This window comes from Thunnus albacares, chromosome 20, assembly GCF_914725855.1.
Source record: "Thunnus albacares chromosome 20, fThuAlb1.1, whole genome shotgun sequence".
Lineage (NCBI taxonomy): Eukaryota > Metazoa > Chordata > Actinopteri > Scombriformes > Scombridae > Thunnus > Thunnus albacares.
Window position 1 is genome coordinate 19380597 of NC_058125.1, and position 21148 is coordinate 19401744.

A 21148-nucleotide genomic window follows, 5' to 3' on the forward strand; every position below is an offset into this window, starting at 1 on the left:
GAGCAGCAAACGTGAGTGGAGGACGTCTGTGTCTGTGGGTGACGGCGATTTTCACATTTCGTCACAGACTGTCCATTTCTTAAGATGGTGATTCATTGTCACCAGGATTACAGGACGTTCTGAGTGTGACAGCACACAGACAGACGGACAGGCAGACAGACAGGCAGACAGACAGACAGACAGACAGGCAGACAGACAGACAGACGGGCAGACAGGCAGGGAGACAGTCACAGGCATTCTGCACCACAATGTAGAATCTAACCACTGAATGCTTTGCAATCAAGCCTCCTCTATTACTGACAGTTTCTCTCTTCAGTCTCTTTCTTCAACAGTGTTTAACACAGTCGCACATGCTGCTCCCCCCTTTCACTCTGTACTTAATGCTTGCATACACGTTAGCGGGGAGGGGGTGGGTGGGTGGGGTGGTGGTGGGGGGGTGTGTGTGTCACAGTGACCTACCCTCCTCACCAGTGTCTATAAAGTTCTGTTGCAGTAAACAGTTAACCAACAATAACAACAATAACACAGAAAAAGGCGTTAAAATTATTCGAAAGCATTGAAAGATTCATCTATATTTACCATGAGTGTTAAAAAAAAACTTAACATAATCGACAAATGCTGGCAGTATGACACATTTCCTGAAAGGTCAGATTTTTGGCTAAGGGTTTTGGTTGTTTGCGCCGAAGCACCATTATAAATGACTCCTACTATGTTTGTCTGCCAGTCTGTTTGTTTAGGGTCGACTCAATGACCGATGCTAGCCTGTGATGCCTTTGTAATGACACACTAGCACAATAATAACTGACTACTGCACCATACAAACACATACGCAACACATACACACACAGAGCCCTGGGTTGAACTCACACACACACACACACACACACACACACACACACACACACACACACATGGCAGAATAACTGCCTTGAGGCACAAATATCATCTGACCTAAGCAGGCTGACAGACATGTCTCAGTGATAAGTCTGACCATAATAACTACAGTAGGACGCTATAATTACAGCTACAGCTACAGTGACAACTATGATCCTCTAATAACCTATTCTGACCTGTTACACACCAAAAGCGACTATTAAAAAAAAAAAAATCACGCACACACACGCAAACAAATCTGCACAGGCAAGCAAGAAGGGCTTTTGTCACACTTCACTTAACTTGCTGAAGTAAAACGAGAAGTGAAAGAAGAACAAGAGCGTCGAAGAAGAGAAAGATAAAAAAAGGGGGGGAGAGCTGTGGCGGGCCTTATCTTAACACTTCAACCTATCATAGGTTTATATATAGACCGGACTACACCACAGTGTTTCCTAATATGCAACAAACATGCACCCTGAATACAATATGTGTGACTGGCAGGCTTTCTTATTACCCTGCACAAACTTTTTGGTTCAGAGCCCTTATGCCTGAGTGCCTTGTCCACATAAGTCTATCTCAGGCAGAATAGAATATACAGCACAGCCCGGCTGAAAAGTGGGCATGGTACAATGCCTTTCACTCTAAACGTGGGTGTCACATTATCATGTGCGAGGGACGAATATGCTCGGCTGTCAGCCTTCGACTCGAGCAAAACTAGAGATGTTAAATCGACCTGTTTGTCAGGCAGAGGTCGTCTGGTTTGAGGACAACCTTTGCTGCGTCATGAGACTTGTCACAGAGCTACAAAGTGGGGACCTCGGTGATCCTGATGTGTAACAACAGTAGCGACAACAGGCTCTCGTTGGCTTGTAGCACCAACTAGGAACCGATTCAGAAAAAAAAAAAAAATAGGACACATAAATGAGTCATGATGCCACTTTTTAAGAATGCATACTTGTTGCAATAAAGGGCGGCGAAGCTTCACGCCGTGATGTCAAGGCTCTTTACAAAATGTCATACAGTTTATCAACACTTAGAGCACATTGAAGCAGCATGTCTTTGGGCCTCAAATCAAATATTTTACACAGTGACATGCTCTCGTTCCTGCTCAGGGATGGGCTGCAGCATTCGCATAAGCCTGCGCATTAGGTCACTGGGAAAGACTAACAACTGTCTGTTTGTTCCCATCACCAACTGACTGTGTGTGTGTGTGTGTGTGTGTGTGAGAGAGAAAGAGAGAAAGAAAAAAAGAGAGAGAGAGAGGATTGAGAAGGTGTCTTGGTGTGTGACAGAGAGAGAGAGAGAGAGAGAGAGAGAGAGAGAGACAGAGAGAGCTCATCTGCTGCTTTCAACAAATTACAAATATGACTTCAGGCAAATCACACCACTAACATTTTTAGGAATGTTAGATTTATTATACTGAGCAATTAAATGCCAGTAACAGCGACTAAATTACTCAAAAAATACAATGTAAGTGTTTAATAATTAATGAGCATTAGTTATAGACATGAACTGTCACGTTTCCAAGCAACCAGAAAGGAATTTCACTAATTGATGATTCAATCAAGTGAGTCAACCACGGTGACTTTTATCAACACTGACCATGAAACTTATTGTGTCTGATTGGTAAAAAAAACAAACCAAAAAAAAGGGATAAATTTACTCTGTAGTGTGACATGTGGTTATTAGTGGAGGTGCTCCGGGTTTACCTTCATCCAGCAGCCGCTCCAGATGCGTGAAGATGCCGCTGAAGTTGGGCAGGGAACTCATCACCTTCCTGTCGTTCATCAGCTGCATTAGATAGTCCGGGTTGGACTTGGGTCTCTCCTTCACCTCTGTCTCCCCGACCATGGCTTTTGCTTCAGTTATATTTATATATTTATATATATATATTTATATATAAAACAAAAAGTGACCTAGCTAAAACTTAAAAACAACTAAATGTAAAAAAAAACACACACACACACTCCCTCTCTCTCTCTCTCTCTCTCTCTCTCACTCTCTCCCCGAGAAGCAGCGATGCGAGGAGCCCAGGGGATACCACCGGCCGCGACCCGCTGACCGCCTCTCTCAGCCCCCGTTAAATCGACTGTCCTTCGGTTAACGTTTCGTGTGAGCGCCCTCTCTTCTTCCAAACGGTTCCCCCCTTCAAGTCCGACTCACTCACTCTCTCTCTCTGTCTCTCTCCAGAGTTTGAAAAAAGTTCCTTTCTGAGGGAGTTTCGCTCACTTTGACACTGCAGGCGACACTTTTTTTTACCGACTCCACGCACTTCTTTTAACAGCTATAAATCTACCATCCTTCTCCGCTCGTCCGCCCGGTGTGTCGGTATTCTGCAGCGGCCGGGGATCGACTCCCTATCATATGATTACAGTACAGCAGCAGCACGAGATGGCTGTCGGGAGCGCGCTGCGCGTGGCCGCCATAAGAGGGGTGGAGGCTCGTGCTCGTCCCCTCAGCAACCCCTCGTATAACCCCTCCGCCTGGCGTCTTTCTCTCTCTCTCTCTCTCTCTCTCTCTCTCTCTCTCTCTCTCTCTCATACACACACACACACACACACACACACACACACACACACACACACACACACCATATACTCGCAGTATAACAATATAACAGCTTAACATAGGTATGCACACCTGTTCTGCAAGAGTTACTGTCCATCACTTGTCTTGTGTGTGTGTGTGTGTGTGTGTGTGTGTGTGTGTGTGTGCAGGTGCCCTCTCACCAGTAGTGCCAAATAACTACAAGTGAGTATATTTACTCACTTATTTGTACTTTATTTGAGTATTTTTCCTTCATGTAACTTTATTAGAACCGGGTTTATTGCAGAGTAAGTGCACATGCAAGGAGTTTGCTTCGGTGTTGTGGTGTGTAACAGTCAAAATATACACAAAATGAAGTGATCCTAAATAATATAAAAAAAGAAGAAAGACATTTACAATAAAAAAACATGTAAAATATATTCTAAGTGTCAGTGGGAGCCCACTAGGGAAATACTGTACTACTCCAGTACATGTATTTGACAGCTACAGTACGGCTACTAGAGCTGCAACTACATTGATTTTCAGTGGTGGAGGAAGTATTCAGATCATTTACTTTAATTAAAGTACCAATACATCAATGTAAAAATGCCCAGTTACAAGTAAAAGTCATGCATTCAAAATCCAACTTATAAGTATTATCAGCAAAAGAAAGTATCAGAAGTAAAAGTACAATTTCTGCTGTGACTTACTGTATATATGATCATATTACATTATTAGATTGTTAATACTGATGAGGTGTAGCAAGTTTTAACTACTTTAGGTCCTAGTAGTAGGAACCCTGAGGTCCTTGGGTCTACATAAAGTATAGTAGTGTAGTCCATTGGTACCTAAACTAGGGGTCGCGCCTTTTCCAAAGGGTCACCCAGATCGGGGGTTGGGAGATGATTAACTGAGTAGGAAAGAAGAAAATAACATAAAACAAAAAATTCAGATACACACATTTTTTGGACTTTTCTATAATGTTTGTTTTATTTCTGAAATTTGGATAATTTTACATTTTTTGGCCTGTAACTATTCCATCTGAGACGTTTAGAGGTTTGGTGGAACTGGAACGTCTGAAACGTGACCAGATGCTGCTGTTCTTGTCAGAGGTCATCAGCCAAAAAGGTTGTGATCTACTGTTTTAATCTTTAACAATACATTATACAATATTTTATAAGCTTATTATATATATATATTTTATGTTAAATCTTAACCTGTACAGTAACTGTAACTACTACATAGCCGTTAGAGCTATTTTTCCCTGAAATGTAGTGGAGTAAATAGGCTATAAAGGCTATAAACTAGCATCTAATGGAAATACTACAGTCAAAATTGGTGGAACTGGAACATCTGTACAGTACAGTAAAGATTATTTTTATTATTGATTAATCTGTTGACTATTTTTATTGTAAGGAAGAGAAGAAGATACAATGATACACTGAAAAACAGAAAAGCAGCAAAACTTCACACTGGAGAAGCTGAAACCAGAGAAGAGAGGAGTTTTTTTTTCTTTCTTATTCAAATATCTTATTGATTATCACAATTGTTGACAATTAATCTTCTGTGGATCGACTTATTGATTAATCAACTTGTTGTTTCAGGCCTATACTTTTCAGATTTTATATGTTGAGTTTATAAAACTCACCATTTAAAATGTTGAGTGTATTGTTACAGATAAAACTACAGTATCAAAAACAGTATACGAACCTGCTACACCATTAATGTACCACATAAATGTTAACAAATCAATGATAATGGTCTACTAATATATTAATACCAATGGTGGGGGACATTCTGCATAATGAATACTCTTAATTTTGATATTTTAAGTACATTTTAGTGATTGCACCTCTTTACTTTTACTCAAGTTAAAGCAGTCGAGTGAATTACTTGTAAAAGCGTATTTTTACAGCGCTACTTTTTACTGAAGTAAATAATCTGGATACTTTTGCCTCTCACAGCCTTTCACACAACATGAAAGTCTCCCCTCCTGTTCACACCCTCCGCTTTGAGCACTTGTGTTTAGGAAGTTTCTGACCGGGAGGACCCTGAAATAATAAGACGGTGTGAGGTGTGCCGCTTGTTCTCTCTGGGTGGCTGCTGCTCGGGCAACTGAAATGTCATTGCTGAAGGAACAGATAGGTGCGAGGGTCTAAACTTAACATGCTGTAAATCACACACACACACACACACACACAGAGGCGAGATAATATGTGTGCCCATGCATGCCTTGACTTAAGCCTTTTGTCAGGCGCTGTTGGCCTCCCACCTGGTTTCCCTCCTCTGTCCGCTGTTAGACAGAGTGTGTTTTTGCCTTGTAAGACTAAACTTATGATTGAGAATGTGTATGTGTGTGTGTGTGTGTGTGTGTATGTGTGCATGTGTGTGTCAGAGCAGCAGGAATTGTAATGGGGCAGCAGTGTTGGTAATGGCTGGTCAGCTGGTATGGCGAGTATTCAGGGCGGGGGCAGTGCATTGTCCTCTCATAGCTCCAACAATGCCCCTCTGAGCAGGCCACACATCTACCAGTCACGGGCCTCTCTTTCACTCTCTGCCTCTGCCTCTGCTTTTCTTTCTGTCTGCCATATTTATTCAGCCATAGTGAAGTGTAAAGTGAGATACGATAGTTGTGGTGGGGAGCCACAGTGTCCCTGACCTTTGGGTGAAACCTCAAGGTCAGCTCAGTTAATATTAGAGCACATGTCACTCATCCTTTCACTGTAACACCTATTGCATGTTCAGTATCACTCTAAATGATTAATAAACACTCTGATGTTGCATATATTCATCAGTGCAGCTTGTTAATGCATATTCAGTAGTGTGCATCCATTTATTAGTCACATTCTGGATGCACAGCTGCTTTTAAAATGAATCACATGTAAAATCTATGCACCCAGTTTATATATGTTTAAACATACTATTTGAATAATTCATTCTAGTGCTGAGACAGTTAGTTAACGAATCATATTTGTCAATTGATTCATCGTCTAAGTCGTTTAAAAAGAAGAAATGCCAAATATTCATAGTTTCAAGCTTCTCAAATATGTAGATTTGCTGCTTCACTCTGTTCTAAACCATTATAGATTAAATATTTTGGGGTTTTGGACTGTTAGTTGACAAAATAAGTAATTTCAAGATGACAACTTGGGTTCCAGAAGCTTGTGATAGCCATTTTTCATTAGTTTTGGACGTTTTATAGACTAAATGATCATCCAAATATAATCAACGGATTCATAAATAATGTAAATGAATGTTAGCTGTAGTCCTAATGCTAATATAATGCTTTAGCCAACCACAGATCTTGTAGTCAAGCGCTTAGATGTTGTGACAATGTTCAGTAAGATTTATTTACTCATTTGGATGAGAACTTCAACAAAAGGAGAGACAAATATGATTAAATCCAGTCATCTTCATTGCATTACAAGTGTTTTGCATCATTATAAATGGAATATATTTAGGTTTTAGGCTCTTGGTCACACAAAACAGCCAAATTGAAGACTCCAGGATCTTGTAATGGTCATTTTTTATATTTTTTCTGACATTTTATACTCTAAACTACCCCCTTAATCAGAAAAGCAATCAACAGATCAACTGATGATGAAAATAATCATTATTATATCACTGATGCCGCCCTAATTCAGTTTGTTTCCTCCAAAATGTTGAAGAGTAGGTAGAGTAGATGATTCTGTGAAAGCTCATTCCTATCATCAGTTTCATTAAATTGGGTCTCATTTGGGTGTTTACATCATTACATACAAAGGAGCTTTACTGCAATTGTTTCATATATGTTTCTTTTTTTATTAGCATGAAGCCTAAGTAATACATTTTCTTTACTGATAAGGTTTTACAGCAATGGGGAGGCCACCCCTGTAACAAGAATGTGGGAGAAACATTATCACTGATGGAAAGATACCCTCTTGAGGACGTTTAGTGTAACTGAAACGGTTGAGAGCGAGAAGCTGTCAGTGGTCAGGAGTTTTGATGCGTGCCAGCAGATTTGTCAAAGACACAGAGGAAGTAAGTCATTTGCAGTCCAAATAACTTACATCTGGAAAGGCTTATAAAAGTTGGGTGTAAGCAATAAGAAAAACAGCTGGTGAGCTGCTGAAATCACAGAGAGGAAAGTGAATCTGTTGGAAACCTAAATACATTTAAGATCACAGTTGGAGATATGTAATTGATTAGATTCTCACACAGTTGGTACGATTTAGCTGTAATCTCAATTTGTTACCTGCAGTCACCAACAGAGAGCAGCAGAATACAGTTAAAACAGGATGCCGTCAGCTGCTTGTTTGTTTTTCTGACTACGAGTAAATAGATGTCAGCTCTGCGGCAGAAGCGACAGCTGTCTTTGGGAGTGAGAATTTGTTTGGAAAGAACATTGGAAACTTGTAACTGTTACAAATATTTTACTATAAAACAAGCTCTGGCAGAAGTTAAGAAGATATTTGGTCATGCAATATGAGTTCTCTAGACATAGAAACAACTGTCTGACAAGTTGATTTATGAATGAGGCCTACTACTAACACTAAAACTGCCATTAAAGTTAAACACATGATCTAATATTTAATATTCTAAGGGCAATTTTCAAAAATCCTCTTTCCTAAAACCATAATTCACTAACTGTGCAAAGGCTGTGGGACTCAAACACACCCTACTGAAGATAAAAATCAGTTAAATCATGTTGAAATACTCCAATAAGTATGTAAATCTGATTCAGAGTTACTCCTGCCCTTTTACAGGCCCCACAGAATATATGAAAGTATAATTTTTTATCATAATTATCATTATTATCATTATTATAACGTTTATTTAATCATAAAGTCTCATTAAGAGTATCATCTCTTTAGCAAGAAAGACCTGAGAACAGCACATCTTTGAAGATAGATCCAAGCCAGGATGGATCCCTCTCTATTGATATGAAGGCAGAGAACTGAACTGATCAGATTCCCTTTTAAAGAAACAAATAATCAATACTTTTAGGCCAGAAGAAAGTGCTTTACTGTGACGTCTGATGATCTAAATGATAATTTAGTGGAAAGTCTCTGTGATGCCATATTTACCTGGACAGGAGCATAACATTTTGTTTGATAACATGAATTTTGATCCTGCTCTGACCATTACTTTCTCTTGTTTGTCTCTGTCTTCGTGACGTGAGTCCTGCAGGAGGACATCACCTGCTCACCTGGTTCGAGGGGCTCATGCTAATCTAAAGCCGATTAGGCCTCTTATCTACTCAGCGCCGGTTATGTGCTTTGGTCCAACAAAAATACCGCGCAGAGTTGGCCTCTTTACCGTTCCTGCTGACTCTTCACGTCCCCCTCCCATCTGCTCTAACTAAGCCACACTGGCTTGGATATCATGATTCCCGATTCTTCATGCCGGGAGTCTGCAGAATATGTGGATCTCGACTATCAGACCAACATGTGGATTTTGTTTTAACAAAACGGATATCTCACCAGTTGTTATTTATCAGTATATGGACTGAGGGGATCAAATGATTTGTAACTTGCATCCTCTGAGGTCAAAGCTGATCCTAAAATATCAGATTGTGAATGAAATCAATTAAAAAATGCAATTCAAGAGACACTTTTGTCCAGAAAAGTCACCTGCAAAGACATGTGCATGCACTATTTGGTTTGTGAATGCATCTGGTGTATAACCCCCCTCGCCCCTCTCCTGCCCACACACACACACACACTCACACACACACACACGCACACACGTCCTCACACTAGACATGTGAAGAGTCATCCCATGTCCATGTGAAAGCAGTAATGCCATAATTGCCCTTATCCTATTGACTTAATCAGGAACCCTGCGGCACTCACAGCATGCCTTCACTTCTTGATCTCAAGTCTGTGCGACTCAAGGTCGAGACAACACGACATCATTATTATTTTACACTCGAATCACATCACTAAAATCCTTTATTCATGTATACAATCAGCATTATCTCCTTTTCTACACAGACACACAGAGCCCAAAAAAAATCATATGGAAAAAACAAACTTTACATGGATTTAAATAAAAGATTTAGATTAATTACATAATTTTAAAAAAGTTAAATTTTTTCATCTTTTCTACACTATGTACAAAGACAGCAACCCAGTTTTTAGAATATACATATGTGTCAATATACTGAATGCACAAGGGAAACATCAAAGAAGATCTGAGATTACAGTGCAGGGGTCAGGAGCCAAGATTTAGCTGCCAATTTCACTCGTCCTCCACAGGTTTGGAGTCGCCCCTGCTTCTCTCTGGGGCTCACCTCCTGATTCCCATGCCTCACTGTTTGACCATGTGCTGCAACATTCATGCATAATACATCCTGATTCATTCAATTCATAATTTTACTCCATCTCGGGAGCAGGTCCAGTTTTCATTGTGGACAAAGGGGGTCTGGAGTATAAAAACAGGTGGGTGTGGGCTTTAATTTGTTTTTTTTCCCTACATACAGTATCAGCTACAAGCCAAAGTCTATAGATAGGTCAACAAAAATAAAACGCTGCTTTTCTTGGCCTGTAAATATCTCCCATCTGTACCTCTGATTTCCATGAGAGGGGGGGTTGCATAGCAACCACCATCCCCATCCTAAGTGCCTGCTCTCCCCGCCAAACTATCTGACAACACTATAAAGGAAAAATTACATACTTATTTGTGAATGCAAAGCATCTGACATTTATCAATACATATCACATTTGTTTGACTTATCATTGTGCACATTTTATGGAAATAAGAACGATCCAAATCCACAGAGTGTTGGAAACCAAAACAGTAAATTTGCGACGCAGAGTTGGAGCTTGAGATGGATTTGTTTGGTTGGGGAAAACCAAAATGAAAAACCATAACCAATAACTCATTCTTCTCATTATCTCTCTCTATGTTTAAATATACAGTATTATTTATGCAAGGAGTCCGTTTGTAAGGAGTCCATTTAAAAGGAGTTCATAGCCAAATATGTGTGTGAAGGTTGTTATCTACATAATAAATGTTGGTAGAAAAAATCTCACACGTCCCCTTCCTCCTCATCAGGTGGGAGTGGTGTCAGTTTTTGTAGGAGGGGTTATCTCAGCTCACCGTTGCAACTGCTGCCTCATCCCCCTCCTCCACCTTGGTGCCTTTGCCCATGGCCTTCATTTTGGCCATGATGTCGGTGAACGTCTCCTTCACTGTCTTCTCCAGGATCCAGCCCTCGCTCTCGCTCTCCGGGTCATCTGGGTTAGCCAGGGTGGACAGGGAGCTGTCCACATACTGCAGGCCCACGGTCACTGCAATCTGCAAACAACAGGAACGTATATCAGTTAAACTTGAACCTTTGATGAGCACTGTGAGAGATTATTTACCACATGGAAAGAGAACTGAAAATTCCCAAGGCCCACTACATGTTTAAAGCTTAAAAATCCAATCAACTTTTCATTCAAATAAATGAAATTTTGTTTGACTTAGTGTACATATTTTTATCAAGATGAGCTCTGTTCTTATTTGCCCATTTTTGCCTTTCTTAGATAGTATACAGTATGGAGCAGACAAGAAATGAAAGGAGAAGAGTGTTGGGGACGACATGCAACAGAGATCCCTGGACAGACTCAACCAGCATTGTTGGTAACTGCAATGTTAGCTTCCTAAACCTCTAACATGTTCTTATATAAATTGTATGTAACAGAAAAAAGTTGACAAAAACCTGTATCAGTATGTATGAAAGTGCATAAAAATGACCATTAAAGGAAACCTGTATCATCACCATCATTATTATAGCTCATAACGTTTTTAAAAATCATTTAAATATCTTAGAAATTCTTGAACTTATTTACAGCCTAAAGTTCAACTGTATCAACAGAAAAGTTAATAAGCCAGTTACTATGAATGGTGACTTTAGATCAGGAGATCAAATTCCAGGAAGTGGGTCTGTCCTGGTCACCTCCCCCAGATTAACTCATTACTCCATCTCTGAGCCCACTATCTGTGTCAGCATAGGGACGCTTGCATAACTACTGTTAAATCTGGGATTCCTCTGGCTGTGTGTCTGATCAGCTTCCAGGGTATCGCCAAAATCCAAATTTTTAAAGCTACCGGATTTCTGGGACAGAGATGTTGTCTAGATAGTGCTATCTACTGTCTGCTTGAGTTGAGGAACTCAGATTATCACTGACTTCAAGGCCTTGTGCGTACATGTTTGTGGCAAGCAGGTTCTTAACAACATCAACAACAGCAACAGATGTTGGCAGTGGAGGCCGAGGAGAGAGTTGAAGAGAGCAGAGATGCCATTTGGCTGCTTTAGGATTACCCTTTGGGTAGTGGCAGGTGAGATACTGTACGTAAGCTGCACTCCCATACATGCCAAAAGTGGTGCAGGGTAATCTGACAGTACGGTAGGAGGAATGATGTAAAGAGGATAGAGTCGTCTGGGAAGGAGATGCACTAAGAAGATATTGCTGATGGCGGGGGCGGAGAGTGGAAAGGAGGGAAGAAGACAGAAGAGAGGAAGGAGGTGGTGGATGACAAGAATGCCAACTGGGTCACAGCTTTGCATGTTTATACACATGTTATTCACCTCATTTCTTGGTCTTCGCCTCACCTGACTCCTACATAGTGTTACTGTGCCTTCCCTGAATTTATTTGGGGACAGCTGACACATTTATTCAGTCATTAAAGACCTCCTCCACTTGAAAATGTGTTTGTTTTATTGTTACTTCACTTGGATGTTTAACCTTTCACTGTGCAGAATGAGGTATGTGCAGAGTTTGACACCAGAAGGCTAGAAAAGTTTCTTTGAGCTCACCTTAATCTCAGTTTAGAAGTCAATCGAGGTTCAATACGCAATTTACAGAACAGAACAGAAGTGTGATGTGGAAACCTGAAGCCTCCAGTGCACATACACTGAAAATGGACTTCACAGTGGAATAGGAGACTTCTTGTGTCCAGTAGTTAAACTTTTGAAATGAAAAAACATTTGTATATTTATAGATTCAGGTAATTTGGGGGATTTCTTACAAGGTAGTTAACCCTTTTGTGCAAAAAACATTTCAAAGCAGAGTATTTTTATGTTTTAAAACATGTCTGGAGGGGATCTTTAAATGTCACATCTTATGGCAAAGTAAAGATATTCTACCATAATTTATTAATTTTTAACTAATCTGTTAACATTTCATCAAAAAAAGTGTTTACTACAGGGGGAAATGTACCACATTTAGGTGAATATTTGTGTATTTGTGGCCCTGACCTCCACAATAGTGACCAGCAACACCATGGCTCCAATGGTGTTCATCATGCCTCCATAGTAGGACAGCATGGCATCACGGCAGCCACGCTTCCACACGTTGAGCTCCTCAGTGTAGTGGTCATAGCTGTAGTGGGCAGTGTTGTTGGTCATCTGTTGCTGGATGCAGGGTCTTGGGGAGCTTGGGTTACAGCAGCTGAACGGGACTCCATCCATCAGATACTGGCCGTCCACGTTGCTCCCGATGCGGCTAAGAAGATCAGGCAAAGTGTCATGTTAGTGTCATGTTATGATGTGTTGGAGAAAGTGGGGTGAGATTAAAGGTCAGGAACTTGCTATGCTATATTTGTAACATATGTGGGCTAAAATCGGTTGAGGTATAATTAGCAAGACCATGTTAGACTTCTCTTCTACCAAAAATAACTACAAGATGTTGTGTTTATTGTCGCTGAATGTTGCAGTTTATCTCCTCAGCCAATCATCGAACCGAATTGATAATAAGTATAAGAAGAAATACATTTTTGATGTGGTGTTGATGTATTTTACAATATTATACAATCCAATACCACCACGTGTTCTTGCCTCAACACTAAACAGCACTGAATAAAAAAAATCAAGCACTCAAAGTGTCACAGAGGCGGCATACTGCAGAGCTGATGAAGTATTACATTGTACATGCCTTTATTGTGTTCATTATTATCCTCTTTTTGTTGTATTTACCACTTGCAGAGCTTGAGTGCCACTGTCACTGATGTACAATCATCAATCAAGCATCACCTACAATCAACTCTTACCATTTATTGTTTAATTACTGTATGCTTATTGATAATGTCTCAATCATGCAGGCCTACATATGACACTTATTAGTCTGTAAGGTAAATAGGGAACAATGACAGTGAAGTCATAGTTTAAATTACGGAGCTTTACCACAATCCTTTTCTTTTGATAAATGTGTTCCAAGTGATCACATGAAAGTGTTCAGACAACCAATTAAGGACATTTGTGTCAGTGCTCAATCTGAAGAGCGGATCTCAGCTGTGATTGATAGTTGTAGGTCAATGGAAAGACGAGTGTGATTGGATCACAAAGACCTGAGAGGGTCAGATATGGATCAGTGATTTCTAGAAACATCAACGCCAGATAAAACATTTGGGTCAACACAACAGAACATACAGGAAATACTATTCTTAATACGTAAAGAGTTGTGAAGCTCTGAATACTAATTAATGCACTAGCCATTACAAAGATGACTGTTCTGATGTTTCAGTAAGTATTTTAATATGGATTTGAAAAACCATGAGAATCTTTGAAATGTGCCATTAAGAGCGGCCTTTTCTATCATTACTTTCCCTTGCCCTGTGGTTAACCTGTTATTGTATCACAAAAGCTTTGGCTAATCACTTCTCTACCATCTTGTTCAGTGTTATTGTCACTAGGTAGTCATTGTTTACATTGATTTTAAAATCTCCAGCAAATTGTTTTATTGGGCAGTGCTGTTCCTGGAGCGCTGCCAGGTCGTCAGCTGATTGGATGGGACACTGATTCTTGAAGGACACTGAACTGTAATCCTGGAGATTAAACACTAATGATGTGCTAACGTTTGTAACAGCCTTTGGTTGTTCTCACAAAGCAAACTGCATACTTGCTGCTGCTAAAGTCAGTGTAATAGGTTGTCACAAAGGGGCCACAGATCACTGGACTGGAACAACTGTATGTACTTTTAATCCCACTCATGCCCGGTTGACCCGATATATCTTTTTCTGTACCTAATCACCAAAGCCCCTCCTCCCAACTTTATCCATAAAACTGCCTAGTAACCTCTTCCGCCCTTCTTGCCCCTAGTGACACGTCCCATTGCAACCCATTGCTGTCACCATTTCTGTAATGGTAATCCTCGGTGGATGAAAGTGAATAATACACCTGCTCTGACCCACCTCCTCCTAAAATCCACTTATACTGAACACTAACTTTGTATAAACGACCCCTAAATCACCCCACCCCAGTGCCCTCCACCTTGATACACTGAGACTCAATGACAGTCTCCAAAAGAGTCATTTCACTGTCACATCACACATCAAACACATATTTCTACACTGCAATAGCTGCTACTCATAAATCATCTCTACCTTTTAAATGTTTAAATGTTTTTGGCTCTGTGACTTACTCTTTGACTTCCTTTGCGCTGAAGTCCAGGTAGCGGTTGCTAACCCACTGAATCTCAAACCAATCCCTGTAGTTGTCATTTCCGCAGCAACGAAACTCCATCTGCATCAGGTCCAGGGTCCTCTTCATGTAGCAGCGTCCCGGTGTGTCCGTGTCCTTGTAGAACTTCATGCCATTCCTCAAACCCTCAGCCAGGGTGAACTGCAGAGGGATCCTCATCAAGAAACACAGCAGGGCCGTCACGACAAGCAGGACGTTGAATCCCACGCAGAACATCAAGAAGGTCTTCAACATGGGCTTCCACTTTGCAAACTTTGCAGGGTCCAGAGAGTCGTAGCAGACTTTGCCTCCGAAGGCGTTGATGCCACAGGCTAATAGACCCATAAATATGAGCAAGTTGGGCAAGAAGTGGCTCTCGTTGTTGTCCATAAGTTCTGAGCGCTTCCGCAGCTCGATCTTAAAGAACAGGCCCATGCTGAAGACCAGCACACCGGCCATTACAGCGAACCAGTACATGAACCAGACTGTCTGAGCGAGCTTCACTCGCTTTTTCAGATCAAACTTGACCTTCATCAAAGCCATTGTTCAATCTGAGATGTGTCCTTGCCTGTAAAGAAGAGAGCCAAATGATAACCTAAAGCAGCAGGAGCTCCAAGATTTCTTGATTGCCCCTTAGTTTGGGTAATGCTCCAAGCTACAGTCCCAGTTCCTGTTTCCTTGTCTCTCTGTTGTCAGGGTCTCCTCTAGTTTGTCCAACAGGACAGGAGATTCAGCTCAGGCTGTAATCCATCCCACAGCAAAACAGCAGAAATGAAGGGGCCAGAAGGACCCTGGAGGAGCACAGGAGTATTATTTCTTCAAAGCTCTCTCCTCTCCCATTGTGCCAGAAACTTCCAATCTCATAAGGCTGTATTTTTCCCAACTTCTACCAATTTTCCTTCCTGAACACACAGGTGAGGCTAATCGTGATGTTCGGTCGTCCTGGAGAGGTGGAGGATTGCCGAGGATCCTCATGATTAAACTCAAAGTTGCAGTACGTCATGCTAAGCCCCTGTAAGAGGCCTGATCCAATTTGCAGAAATCCCTCTACACAAGATGAGCCTGATCGTAAGCTGCTGCCAGGGGCCATAATTGGTTTGAGTGTTCACGTGGTCATGGTCTCCTTGATTGAACACACCAGGAGCTGTAATGGCATCAGCTCATGGCTGACAGAGACCATGGACATGAAAGTGGAGCATACCCATTCACAGGGGTCTGCAAGTTCAACACAAACCGGATATCTTCATGGTAGAGCAGATAGGATGAGTTAATAAAGCCCCTGTAACCCATTCACAGAACGACAGAGTTTTCACACTCACATTTCAACTACTCTTGAATGATTGTATGTTTAAATAATTCATTTATAGCTACATAGGATAATAAAACTAAGAATTTAGACGGACATATTGTTGTTAGACATCTATATGGAAATAAGAAAACAAAAACAGCCATCTTGGAAAATGCAAGCTAATAAATTACATTTAAGTGCTGTCACTTGCTATCTTGGCAGGTGTCTGATACAACTTCTATTCGGATTTCTTCAAACTTCACTGTGGCTGCAATGTCACTTATTCAGCTGTATGGCTGTATTTTAAATTATTTTTTTATAATTGTATTTTTTCTTTTTTAATTGTTCTTTATTGATGAAGTGGCTTTTGTTGTGTTTAACACTGTATGGTGAAGCCAAAGACAATTTTCCCACATTGTGGAAAACTTCAGTATATAGTTATTGGTCAGATCTAGCATGAATTAAGTAGTTTTCAGGTATTGGCTCGACAAACCCTTGAAATACTCTGGTGACCAGATGCTCAAAAATTGAAAAGGTTGCTTGATTTTGATCTCAAAAGTTTGGAGAAAAATACAAAGTGGACTACTTCATTTAATACATTTGCATGCATTTAATGTGCTGTATTTCTGTGATTGTGCTATCTTGGTCTATTCTGTATATCTATTCTGTATTCTGCACTATACTGTCTTGGTCCACCACTTCTCTGTTGCTCTTCCTGAGGTTTCTTCCATTTTCTTCCCAGTTAAAAAGGGTTTTTAGGGAGTTCTTCCTTATTCAAATTGATGGTCTAAAGACAAAGGATGTTGTACGCTATAAAGATTGTAAAGATTGTGATATTGAGCTATACAAATAAAAACTGACTTGACAATTTGTCTTTCCTAATATTTCTCTTGTAGGTTACAATTACAAAAGCTTTATTAGTAATTTATGTAAACATGAAGGAAGATCCATGTAAGGTAGGTGAATAGGTATTCTTTATTTTAGTTTGTAGTGATTCAAAAATGCATGCAGTGCAGTAAGTGGGCTGGGTATATTTGTATGCATTACTGTACAGAAAAATATTTTAAAAATATAATCACCAATAAAAACACCAGAAAAAAAAAGGATTCTTGAGACAGAGTACAAAATACAGAGATTTAGTTTCATTCTGTAAGATTCAAACTTAAAGTGCCAGTCAGGGTTCAGCGGATGTGAGCAGAATAATAGTGATAGTAATAATCAGTTTTTATCACAAGGCTCTTTATCTGTTCTCTATTCAAATTTTCTACCTACTTTTGAGTGCTCTGCATTTAAATGATAATGTGTTTGAATGTTTCATAGTCCTTTTTATGGTACTGTAGATTTGTTATAGAATAGGTTTCAGGTTTGTTCAATAATAACAGCTATTGAGTAACAGGAAACAGAAAATTACCGTTATTATTTTGTGAAAGGTACTTCTAAATTTAAAGCTACAATTACAATGACGCACATTTCCTTCTTTAAAGTGCTCCTGGCTGTGATTAATCGACAATTCATATGTAAAGGTGACTCAGTTTGTATCAAGACTCGAGGCTGCATAATGTTTTATGTCAGATAATTGACCTGTCAAGGACTACATGATTATGCTGATCACCTGCCAGCTTCAACAGTTTTAATACACATTCTGACTATACAGGTAGTTTAGTGAATGTCTACCTTTTTGTGAATTTTGAGCTGTAATTGATCCATTAGCAGAATAGCTTTGCCCTCGAATTTCGATCAATATATGTACAGTGGCACATTTTATCAGTGCTCTTTGATGGACAAACTATGTGACGTTTGTAAATGACCTCAAACACCTTTCTGTGCTGCAATTTATTGTTATTTCTCAGCTGACACATATAGGGCTGCAACTAACGATTATTTTCATCACTGATTATTGTTTAATATCTTGTTTGATCCTTAAAATGTCAGAGACTTTTTTGAAAAATGTTTCCCAAAGCCCAGGATGACATCCTCAAATGTTTTATTTTGACCACAACAAAAGATGTTCAGTTTATTATCATAGAAGACTAAAGACACCAGACAATATTCACATTTGAGAAGCTGGAATCAGAGTTTGGACATTTTTTTCTAATAAAATGACTCAAAACAATTAATTGATAATCAAAAAAGTTGGCAATTAATTTAACAGTTGGCAACTAATCGATGGATCGACTGATTGTTGCAGCTCTAGACACACCTAGTATGTCAATACCAATGTTTGATAAGACACAATCAGACCATATTTATTGCTTTGGAGATATCCTGTAATGTGTCGTCAGTAAACTGTAAACAAATCTATCAACACAGAGTTGGAGAATCCAGCTTTCTCTGTCTGAAGCCTCACTGCTGTTTGACAGTTTTACATTTTGCTCTTTTAACTAATTGTGGGGTGAGCATTTAAGCCTAAATTGCTCCAAACTAGAGCAGCAACGATTAGTTGATTAATCGATCGACAGGGAAATTAATTGCCAACTATTTCGATAACCGATTAATCGTTTTGAGTCATTTTTCAAAGAAATAATACAAAAATTCTCTGATTCCAGCTTCTTAAATCAGAATATTTTCTGGTTTCTTTAGTCTTCTGTGATAGTAAACTGAATATCTTTGGGTCAGACAAGACATTTGAAGTTGCACCTTAGGCTTTGGGAAACATTGATCGTATTATGCGGGTATCAATATACATTGTGTACATTACTCAGGTATCAATATTTAGCACACTCAATTCTGACATCCATGGACAATCATTCACGTTACTCCTGAAGCAAAATCCACCTGACCTTTCTATTCCTTCCGCTCTATTCATTCATTTATATTTGAGTTAGTGTATTTATTTATTGTATATCATTTTGGCTTTAATTGCATTTGTTTCTTTTACCTCATTGTTGGCTGCTGTAACATTTAAATTTCCCTTGGGGATTAATAAAATATCTACCTATATGCAATGTTCTGACATTTTATAGCCCAGACAACTAGTCAATTAATCTAAAAAATAATTGACAAATCGATAGTTTGTTTCAGCCCTACTCCAAACCAAAGTCTCATTTTGGCTAAAGAGTGAATGTCTCAGGGGGGGATGAGATGTTCTTCTGCATTATAGCCTACATGTGATTTAGGCTGATAAGGTGGGTGCATTTTTATTTAAATACATGAGTGCAGCTTTAATCATGTCATACAAACTGACATTTTTCCCAGCTGTGTACACACGGAGCAGTAAAACACAATCAGTGAATGAAATCTGCCAACTAAAGCTGACAATCGCTAGCGTAAAAGAAACTAATGAAAGCACATGGACATGATTATGTATGTGTATTCTGGCTGAAAACAATTAATTTGGTGGTTTGTCTGACATGCTACTTTGGCAAATAGAGGCTTAAAAAGTTCAATTCTCGGGGTCCCAGCTGGTTTTCCTGTCTTCTTCTGGAATGACAGCCCAGTTGGGGGAAGGTGTTCCTGCAGCAAGCCAGTTGAAGTCATCCACCTGGTTCCAGTTGTTCCTGTTCTGGTCTAGGCCAGACACACTAAAGTCCTCCTCCAGGCTGGGATAAGACCAGGAGAAGGGGGCGAAGCTCACTCCCCTACAGTCTTCTATGATGGCTCGGCTCGTGACGTGCAGATACACCTTTGTGTCTGTGGTGTTGTGGGTCCGCAGCTGCTGGCAGGGGAAGGCTAGAGTGCTGTTTCTACAATGATCGATGAATACTGAACTAGACACCGGCCCACATAGGATCTCACAGCTGTCGATGTGCTTCAGGTGCAGCGTGCTGGGGGAACCAAGCAGACGCACCTTGCAGTTAGTCAGATGGGTCAACAGCACGTCTCGTTGCTGGATCTCCTCAGCTGTTTTAATCACAACCACATCGCTCATGTTGGAGAAGCCGCACTGCTCAGAGGCTTCATCCACCTTGGTGCTACCAGCATCTGCAGGTGTGCCAGCATCAGGTGAAGGTGTGTCTGACACTGGTGTCGCTGAGACTTTGTCTGCGGCTTTAGTGCGAGCTTTAAAAGCGAACTTCTTCTTGGGTAGAGCCTCCTCTCTCGTCTCAGCCAGGGAAGTCTGGAGTTTCTGGAGAGCCGCCTGCGCTTGTCTCAGCTCGTACTGCGTTAGAAACAACACACTATCGTTCAGAAACTTCTGGAGCTGCACGGTTTTGGCCGTCGCCTCCTCTAGCCTCTGAGTCACGGTGGCCCGGTCCGCTCCGGAGCAACCGGACAGCAGCTCCTCCGCGGCCTCCCGCTCTCTGTTGAAAGCGCTGGAGAAGTACTCGCCCTTCTCCTCGGCGACAGACTGGCTCTCTTTAGCTTCTTTTCTCCGCTCGACATCCTCTATCCTCGCCTGGTGTCGCTTCTGAAGGCGCTCCTGTATTTTCACGGCACCGGTTTCGCCGGCGAGCTTGTCTCCAACTTCTACTGTCGCTTCCATGTTGTTGCGGAAGTGTTGACGTTTCTTCTTCTTCGTGGTTTTTGCAAACTGAAGTTGAAGATGCACACCGCCCCCTACTGTAGCTCACATGGTAGTGAATCATCTGCACAATTAATGTAAATTAATAAAAAAACAAACAAAACCTAAAATATATTCAGGTTTTAGTCACTTACCTGAAACCCACTTCTGTAACTCACTTGATATTGTTAAGAGGTCTAATGCCTATATGTACAATTTCTGAAATATAAAGAACATATTTCCCAATAAATGCTATTTAATTAAGAATTAGTTTTAAAAAAGAGTTGAGTCTGCATGTAATTTATATTCGATATATTTTTTCTTTTCTTTTTTCCACAGGCTCCCTCTGTATATACTTTGTATGTGTCACCGGAAGATGCATGTTTTGTAAAAGAGTGGTGTCTTGTAGTCCCATGTTCGATGGGCCAAATGTTTGGCATGGCACAGAAATAAAAAAACACAAAAACAACAACAACAACAAAAACTAAAAAAAACTGTCTCTCTATAAGCATTCACACAAATACTTGCAGACTGTACAAAATAAGATAAAACCTTACATTTCTGACTACAATAAAACAAAGAATGTGGGTATAAA

General features: G+C 40.3%; 3 protein-coding genes across 11 annotated transcripts in view; all 3 read right to left on the minus strand.

The window, feature by feature from the left end:
• The window catches only part of qki2 (QKI, KH domain containing, RNA binding 2), a 26862-nt gene extending 23577 nt beyond the window's left edge, over positions 1 to 3285 (minus strand). For 2 of the 9 annotated variants that reach the window (XM_044338220.1, XM_044338223.1), the window contains exon 1: positions 2583 to 3284. In XM_044338220.1, the coding sequence (XP_044194155.1) occupies positions 2583 to 2724 (142 nt within the window). In that variant the 5' untranslated portion in view covers positions 2725 to 3284. Of the gene's footprint in view, positions 1 to 2582 lie in introns of all 9 variants that reach the window. The other 7 variants (XM_044338226.1, XM_044338225.1, XM_044338229.1 and 4 more) reach the window with 5 other exon arrangements.
• Positions 3286 to 9314: 6029 nt separating this feature from the next.
• Positions 9315 to 16274, minus strand: prph2a (peripherin 2a (retinal degeneration, slow)). The gene is made up of 3 exons (XM_044336800.1): positions 14787 to 16274; positions 12626 to 12872; positions 9315 to 10680 (listed from the first exon to the last, which is right to left on the minus strand). Exons 1-3 carry the CDS (start codon positions 15365 to 15367, stop codon positions 10474 to 10476), a joined length of 1035 nt encoding a protein of 344 aa, XP_044192735.1. The 5' UTR covers positions 15368 to 16274; the 3' UTR covers positions 9315 to 10473.
• A 2511-nt stretch (positions 16275 to 18785) lies between these two features.
• Positions 18786 to 20594, minus strand: tbcc (tubulin folding cofactor C). Its single transcript, XM_044337419.1, has one exon. It carries the CDS (start codon positions 20533 to 20535, stop codon positions 19495 to 19497), a length of 1041 nt encoding a protein of 346 aa, XP_044193354.1. The 5' UTR covers positions 20536 to 20594; the 3' UTR covers positions 18786 to 19494.
• Between the last annotated feature and the right edge of the window lie 554 nt (positions 20595 to 21148).

Excerpts from the sequence above, each read along its gene's own strand:
- prph2a (XM_044336800.1), bottom strand. The coding sequence starts at position 15,367 with ATGGCTTTGATGAAGGTCAAGTTTGATCTGAAAAAGCGAGTGAAGCTC. Across the intron at positions 12,873-14,786 it reads AGCGCAAAGGAAGTCAAAGA|CCGCATCGGGAGCAACGTGG; the intron begins GTAAGTCACAGA and ends TGATCTTCTTAG. Across the intron at positions 10,681-12,625 it reads TGCTGGTCACTATTGTGGAG|ATTGCAGTGACCGTGGGCCT; the intron begins GTCAGGGCCACA and ends TGTTGTTTGCAG.
- tbcc (XM_044337419.1), bottom strand. The coding sequence starts at position 20,535 with ATGGAAGCGACAGTAGAAGTTGGAGACAAGCTCGCCGGCGAAACCGGT.